This window comes from Podarcis erhardii, assembly GCF_964252035.2.
Source record: "Podarcis erhardii genome assembly, chromosome: 3".
In the NCBI taxonomy this organism is placed as follows: domain Eukaryota; kingdom Metazoa; phylum Chordata; class Lepidosauria; order Squamata; family Lacertidae; genus Podarcis; species Podarcis erhardii.
The window spans coordinates 123,987,291-123,995,348 of record NC_138507.1 but is presented as its reverse complement, the minus strand read 5'-3'; the positions used below and the strand labels follow the sequence as shown (position 1 = coordinate 123,995,348).

The 8,058-nt window shown below is 55.7% G+C and overlaps 1 protein-coding gene across 3 annotated transcripts in view; it reads right to left on the bottom strand.

The window, feature by feature from the left end:
* Nucleotides 1–341: 341 nt before the first annotated feature.
* Nucleotides 342–8,058, bottom strand: part of DTNB (dystrobrevin beta) — a 101,265-nt gene continuing 93,548 nt past the window's right edge. For 2 of the 3 annotated variants that reach the window (XM_081854734.1, XM_081854735.1), the window contains exons 17-20: nucleotides 6,519–6,608; nucleotides 4,080–4,145; nucleotides 3,148–3,183; nucleotides 342–2,235 (exon numbers count right to left, since the gene is read on the bottom strand). In XM_081854734.1, the coding sequence (XP_081710860.1) occupies nucleotides 3,179–3,183; nucleotides 4,080–4,145; nucleotides 6,519–6,608 (161 nt within the window). In that variant the 3' untranslated portion in view covers nucleotides 342–2,235; nucleotides 3,148–3,178. The remainder of the gene's footprint in view (nucleotides 2,236–3,147; nucleotides 3,184–4,079; nucleotides 4,146–6,518; nucleotides 6,609–8,058) is intronic. The other variant, XM_081854736.1, reaches the window with a different exon arrangement.

Here is an 8,058-nt window from a genome sequence, read left to right as displayed (position 1 = left end):
ATGGCCACCGACTGCCTCTCCATCTCCTGCCACTCTCAGGAAGACTAAGAGCAGCTCTGGTAGGCTGAAGCGTCTGCCAGACCACTTGGTAGGCTTATATGCGCAGAGTTTTCAAGATATGGGGGGGCGGGGGCGAAGGGACCAAGGACCACGGCATAGGTCACTTTCAAACACAGGCTGGCAGCAAGAGGAAGTCCCAGGAGAGTTGAGGGACAGGGATTTGGTCCCCATCCCGGGCATCACTGACTGGTGTCTTGGAGTGGGTAATGGGGGGCAGAGGAGGGGGCTCCTCCTGGGGCCAGAGTGGGCCCAGAGCGGCAGGAGGGGCTCTCACCTCCTCTCAGCTGCTGTTGTGAAAGGCTATTGCAGGGGCACAATCTGGCTGAAATGAGGGGAGGGTGGCAGGCCAAGGGTGGGGCTGGTGGGTTTCCTTCGCTGTCTTTTGCCTCTGGGTGGCTGCTGAGGGAGGCGGAGGGCGTCTGGTCTGAGCCAAGCAAGGCCTTGCCTGTGTTTGGCAACATGCCAGAATGACCCAGGAGAAAGCCCTGCTCCGAATCCCCTCCTTTCTGCTTTCTTCACGAGAACCAAAGAAATGCCACCCTAGACAGTTCTCTGCAGTCAGAGAGACCACTTCCAATGCCCAGGGAGGAGAGAAGCAGAACTGCCCCCCCCCAAACCAGCCCAAAGGGGCGGATTGAGTCCAGCCCCCCTCCTTCAAACGCTGAGGCCTGAACCTTTCAGCACCACCAACTGGGATTTGTGCTTTGCCCAGAAGTTTCCCTTGCAGCTCTTCCTTCCCCAGACCCCTCACCAGCCGGAGTCCAGCACGCGGCTCGTCACCAAACCAAAGGACGGCCAGGAGCCCTTTGGGTCAGGGATGCTTTAGCTGTATTTGATGCACTGCAGGGGGTTGGACTAGATGCCCTTTGGAGGGCCCTCCCAACTCAACAGTTCTGTGATTCTCGCTTTGAGCAAAGAACCCAGCAGGTTATCATCACTGCTTTCCTTGCTTGACAGACAGCCCATTTACAATATTTTGGTTGGACTGTATCGCCAGCAAACATGGCTGTTTCCCCCCCCTCTCTCTGGAACATGGAGAGACATGCAGGAATCCCCTTCCCCACTCCCAGAGAGCCAGGGCAACCGGGCAGCTCACTCTGTGCCAACTGGGCTCCAGGGATTATTGCTCTGCCTTCCTTCGCTGCCCCCCCCATCCATTTACGCCTTTGGCCCATCCACCAAGAGCCACTTTCCAAACCACAAACAAGGCCAGTAGTAGAGAGATTGGCTTCTGGTGCCAAGTACCCAAGTGGGCCAGGGTCTTCTTTGTTCAAAGACCAGCTGCTTTTTATGAGTCCTGCAATTCGGGGCTGGACTAGATGCCCCTTGTGGGTCCCTTCAACTGAGTGAGCTGCGCTGCTGCTGCTGCCCCACCACTTGAAGATTCCGCACAGGGCGGCCTCCAGAGGCTGGCTCTCCCTCCGCCCCACTCCTCTCCTCTTGGCACTGGAGCCGGCACAAGACCTTCGGGGACTCCGGGGGGAAGAGCCAAATGGCGGCACAGCCCGTCCCCTGAACATGGGGCACATTCCTCCAGGATGCTCCCTGTGCAACCACTCTTGAAAGAAGTGGGGGCTATGCTGCCACATTCATCCCAGTGGGCTTTGTGTGGGCCAGAACTGCCCACCTCCCAGGGAGCCATCCATCCCACTTTCCTCCCAGCCTGTCCTGTGTGAACTGCACCCGCAAATGGCCCAGGGAAGCCGACATCCATGGCATGTGGGGAAAGCCAGAGGGGCTTCCGCATTCTGCAACAGAGCATTCCGCCCACACTTTGCACATGGAATAAGAAGTCTGCTTTTTCTGGAGACCACGCGGAGGGTGGCCCGTGGGTGGTGAGGCAACCGCTCTGCCGGGGAGGGAAGAGGATACTTCGTGGGAGACATGGCCGGTCTCTGCCTGGAAGCGGCTCTCGACAACGTCTTCTCGTCCAAACTTGAGATGAGGTGCTGCCCAATTAAGCACGGGGGGGAGACGGATGGAAACAGGACATGCAAACCAAAGGAGATGCCCCCGCCCTCCCCACCCCCCAGGAAGGCTGCCACGCGGTCCGTTGAAAAGAGGCGGCTTCCCTGCGAGTCCTCGCGACTTGACAATGGCAGATGTGTCGGCTGGCGCATGCCTCGTCGGAAGGATGTGGAAACGTCTTGAGAAGAGGAGTTCGCGCCTCTTTACCTGCGCCAAAGACACAGAGCAGCCAGTGAGGCGGAGCCTGGCTCTCCTGCCTGCAGTGGGAGACCACCCAGTGCCCCTCCAAAGCCCCCTCCCCACAATGAGCTCTGGGAATTGGAGGGGCTTGTGGTTGGTTAGAGAGCGGAGGATTTTCTCAGGCGTGCCTGTTCAGGAACATGCCCTCCCTGAGGTTCCTTGGCAGAGACCCAAGAGCCGTCAAAGCTGCTGCTTTCAAACCAGGGGACATTTGCACTGTGGGGAGGGCATGTTTGTGTCCTCCGAAACCTGCGCATCCCTGAGATCCCTTCCAGAGTGGAGAAGGAAAGGTCTGAGAAGCCCTATTGGACAGGAGGGAGCTCTGCTGGAATTGATTAGGTGGTCACAGGAGTTAAGAGCAAAGATGACTCTTCCAAATCTACGCTTCCAAGATCTGAATCCGGGAGCCTCTCCTTCTGCTAAGCACCAGGAACAGGGAGGGCGGGACTCCCAATACTGAGGGGTCCCCCACATCAAATGACAAATTCATCACCAATGGCTTGGACACCACCTGCACTCAGTTGGGGGAAGCTATGCCCCTGTGCACTGGGCAGCCACCAAGGGTCTCTGCTTGGCCCCACAGGGTCAAAAACGCAGCACTGGGGGAAGCCCCTTGGCTACAGCTGTCAGGCTCAGAGCACCGTGGCTGTGCTGAGGGCAAAAGGGATGTTCAGAAGTCCCCGAGACCCAAAAGAGGGGTCTCCCTGCATGTCCTGTCTGGGACCCTGCCTACTGGGGGCCAGTGTGGCAGGCAGGCAGGCAGGCAGGCAGGCAGGCAGGCAGGCAGGCAGGCAGGCAGTCATGCAATATGCCTTTCATCCCTCTGTAAACACAACTGTGCCTACACCTTACCTGGAAAAGAGAAGAGCGTCTGCTCACCTGAATGGCTGGCCAGGGCGGAGTCTTCCGCTTAACCTGCGGGACAAGACAAAGGGCCGGCTGAGAAAGCCAGGAACAAACTGCGATGGTGGCAGCAGCCGCAAAACCCCACCCAGGCAAGGTTTTATGTATTTATCTTGAAAGTTCTATACCATGCCTTTGAAGAAAGCACCTGCAGTGGTTTATGTCCAAAAGCATTTTTAAAGAATTATGAATAACATCAACAACAAGAAAAGTCATTTTATTATTTATACCCTGGCCATCTGGCCGACTTTCCCCAGCCACTCTGGGAGGCTTCCAACACATATGAAAACATAATAAAACATCACACGTTAAAAACTCCCCGGTACGGGGCTGTTTTCAGGTGTCTTCTAAAAGTCGTCTAGTTAATTTATCTCCTTGACATTTGATGGGAAGACAACGTGGACCTCTAAAGACAACCGGGAGCAGAGGGCACATGCTTTTGTGTACATGGGGAACTCTTGGAATCAACCCCTCCCTGCTGTCGGATGCGGCCATACTGCAGCTGGGAAGAACTGGGCAGCCCCCTCCCTCCACCAGGGACCTCCGCAAAGACCTGGTGGAAGAAGGAGCACCAGAGGGCAGGAGATGGTGCTGTGCAGCTTCTGCTTCTGCATCCCACCCCTGGGGCGGGGGGGGCACTAACACAAACCTTGCTCTGCACCACCATCTAAGGGGGTGAGGTGGGGTGAGTGCTCAGAGGGCACAGTGGGCTTGTTGCAGCTGCCACCCATTGGAAACATAAGAAGGCCCGCCATCCTGCCCCATGGCTTGTGAAGAGCAGCACTTGGGCATTCTGCACCAACAGAGACTTTTTCCTGCTCCACCCGTCATGCAAAAGGTGGCAGCACCCAACCGCCTTGGTCTGCTCCGCCAACACGCCAAGGGATTCCCCCCCCCCCTGATCTCACCTCGGTCCTTCCCGTTCTGGATCTTGTCTTCCTCCTCCTCCTCCTCCTCCTCGCCTCCTTCCTCACCTTTTAAAACGAAACAAAGAACCAGCAGTGAGGGTTTGGGCCAAAGGGAGAGTCTCCAGGGAGGGGTCCACAGGTCAGGCTGCCAGGGCCGTGGGCAAGAGTGACTCTGCTGCCCCTTCCAGGGGACGGGGGGGGGGGAAGTCCTTCTTATGGGGCAAACTCCTTGCTCCCAAGTCGTTGCGTCATGGGTGTGGGGCACAAGATGATAAGAACTGGAACTCAGACGCCAAGGAAGGTCATCAAAGCATTCTTCCGGGAGGAAAGGTGAGAGAGGATGGTTGGCCAACTCTGGCAGGCAGGAGATCCAAGCATCCACAGCCCCCCCCCCCAGGACTGCTCAGGGTGGTCAGCATCAAAGAAGCACCATTGCAAAAGAGGAAATGTCCACATTAAATAGGCCAGGTCCCCCCTATAAAAGACATGCAGTGTCTCAGTCCGTTTCTTAAAGGGCCAGCCAGGAAGTGTGTTGTTGTGTGTGTTCCCTCAGACATCCAGGAAGCAGACTGAGGGGAGGGGGGTGGGGGTGGGGGGGTAGGGTGGTGAGGGGCATGAGCGGCAAAAAAGAGAGGAAGGCAAAAGACGAAACCGCCCCAGTAGGTGAAAAGGAGTGACAACACTGGGACCAGGGTGGGGGGAGTGGAATCCGCATGCCTGGACCCCCCAAGGAGGACAGGGCTGGGGGGAGTGCTGGGGAAGATCTACTTTCCCCTGTACCCCCCAGCTGTGCTTGGAAGCCCAGAAGCTGCCCCACCAACAGGCCTTCCCCTGGGGATCAGCACACCAGAGGCAAGATGGCAGGCAGTCTCGCTCCCGGAGGGGGGGGCACAGAGGACGCAGCCGGGGCCCCCACCTGCTTGCTTGCTGGAATCAAGGGGCCCTGGCCCACCCCACACTGATTCCCACCAGGGCACAAGGCCTCTTCCCAGGGGGTGGGAAGCTGCAGCCCAAGGCCCTGCCTGCCTGGGCACGGACGCCCGGCTCCAACCAGACTCCTTCTGGCAGAGGCTGCTGCGGCCGGGCTCCCGACTCCAGCTGTTTCCATGGATTTACGCAAATGAGATCCTTCCAGACACTTTCCAGGGTCCCCTGGCCTGCATCTTATCAAAGTGGGAGCCTGCAGTCTGTTCATCTGTCATCTCCCTGCACAGCCCAAGAGCTCAGCGCAGCCGCCGCCGGCAGAACAAGCCCTGTTTTGTTGCCGAATGTTATTGCCCAAGAGGTTGCCTTTTCCCGGAGCGAGAAAGGGAGGGAAGGAGGCAGCCTTGCTAAGCCCCCACCCGGACGGGAAGACACAGGGCTCCATCTTGCCGCCTCTGGCTCAGCCCAATGGACCAAGCGCCCCAGAGGAGACTGCTCCAGCAAAGGACTGGGGAGCAGAGGACTCATCACTCGCCCAGAGGCCACCTTTGCCACAGGCCTCGGAATTTCCTCACATAGGAAGGCCTCCTTCAGGCCCAGAGAGGCCACAGGGAAGGCGGGGGGGTGGGGTGGGCTTGCAGCCCTTCCGCCAGTTAAGCTGTGCTCCAGAAGGGCTCAAGCTGCTCTCTGGGAATGCAAGGAATGGAAGAGAACTTTGGAAGGTGGTGGACCTTGGAGGTTTCTAGGCAGAGGTTGGGCGATCCTTTTGCTGAGATTCTAGCATTGTAGGGGGTTGGACTGGGTGACCCTCAGGGTCCCTTTCAACTCTATAGCTCTGCCCTTACTTAGGGACACTGTCAGGTAGTCAGAGCCACCCAGCTGGCCATGCAATTCTGTGGTTTAATTAGTTTAGCTCCACAATCCTCAGCTGGATGGCATTTCTCACTGGAGGGGCTGGAAGGAAGGAAGGAAGGAAGGAAGGAAGGAAGGAAGGAAGGAAGGAAGGTCAAAGAAGCAGCTGGCTGGGGAGGAGCAGGGCTGTGAACAGGCATGCAAAATTGAGCAAAAAGTAGTGGCTTTTCCATAACTATCTTTGCCCCCCACTTAACAGCAATTTGCCCTGTAAAACCTGAACCCTGCAAAAATTTAGTGTAGCAAGTGTACTTGGCTCCATTGCAAGTACATCATCTCTCCCCGGTTTTTGTTCCCCAGAAGCAGCGCAGAGGCATCACGTTCACCCCTGCAGGTCCCAAACCCACCAGCCGGTCAGTCTGCAGGGAAAGCTGGATGGAGGCAGTTGGACCAGAGGCCTCCTTTGCTATATACCTGTTGCAATGCGGAAAGTGGCTGCCTGAGGGTGACAGGTGATTCTTGGCTATTAGCTGTTTGGCAGCTGGAGAATACGGAGCTCGTTCCAGTGGAACTCAAAACTAGAGAACTGAAGAAATGCCCCCAGTTCCCAAACAGGGCATTCCAAACTGGAAGCGTCTGCTTTCCCTCCACTCTCCCACTTACCCGAATGAAGCTCCTTCACCAACGATGACATTGTGTTCGTGATCGAATCGGCTGCTACCAGCAAATCGTTACGGAGGTTTCGCCGGGTCCCTGGGGAAGAAATGGAGGTGGTAAGAAACATGAGGAGCCACACAGGGGCCCCTCTGCCTTGCCCGTGATGTGGAGTCTGAGAGTCTGGACTGGAAACGCCCCCTGCCTGAGAGACGGCTGGCCTTTCGATGCGACGGCCAGCTTCCCAATAAATCCTTGAGGGGAACAGTCTGCACCCACAAAATCAGGCTCCCCTGGAAGCGTCCACCCACGGTGCCAGGTGGATCCTACCTCTAGCCGTTGCTATTCAGGTTCTTGGTTTATTCCTATCCCCTCTTTTCCTCCACAGAGCTCAAGGTGGCAGAATAATAATAATAATAATAATAATAATAATAATAATAATAATAATTTATTTATATCCCACTTATAGTGCCACTGTATTCTGCTCTGGTCAGACCTCACCTGGAGTACTGTGTCCAGTTCTGGGCACCACAGTTCAAGAAGGACACTGACAAACTGGAACGTGTCCAGAGGAGGGCAACCAAAATAGTGAAAGGCCTGGAAACGATGCCTTATGAGGAACGGCTAAGGGAGCTGGGCACGTTTAGCCTGGAGAAGAGGAGGTTAAGGGGTGATATGATAGCCATGTTCAAATATATAAAAGGATGTCACATAGAGGAGGGAGAAAGGTTGTTTTCTGCTGCTCCAGAGAAGCGGACACGGAGCAATGGTTCCAAACTACAAGAAAGAAGATTCCACCTAAACATTAGGAAGAACTTCCTGACAGTAAGAGCTGTTTGACAGTGGAATTTGCTGCCAAGGAGTGTGGTGGAGTCTCCTTCTTTGGAGGTCTTTAAGCAGAAGCTTGACAACCATATGTCAGGAGTGCTCTGATGGTGTCTCCTGCTTGGCAGGGGGTTGGACTCGATGGCCCTTGTGGTCTCTTCCAACTCTATGATTCTATTGTATTCTATTCTATTCTATTCCCACCCTCCCCAGCCAAAGCCGGGCTCAGAGCGGCTAACAACAATAAAAGTAATACAGCATTCTAAAACCATTTCATTTCAAAATCAATTCAAATCAAATTAATGGCAACCATTGGGCTAGAGTTCTGTGAGGATTACCAAAGGAGGGGTCAGACTGTGCCTTGGCCAAAGGCCTGGTGGAACAGCTCCGTCTTCAAGGCCCTGCGGAAAGATGTCAAGTCCTGCAGGGCCCTAGTCTCTTGGGACAGAGCGTTCCACCAGATTGGAGCCACAACTGAAAAAGCCCTGGCTCTGGTTGAGGCCTGTCTAACCTCCCTGTGGCCAGGGACCTCCAAGATGTTTTTGTTTGAAGACCGCTATGGTTCTCTTCTTCCTCATAGAATCCCCAAAAAACAGCTTAGGCTGAGAGGCAGTGACCAGCCCAAGGCCACATCAGTGAGCTTTGTGGCCAAGTGGGGATTCGGACACTGGTCTCTCCCAGTTCTGGAGTCCCAGCACTCTAACCAGACACCACACTGGCTGTC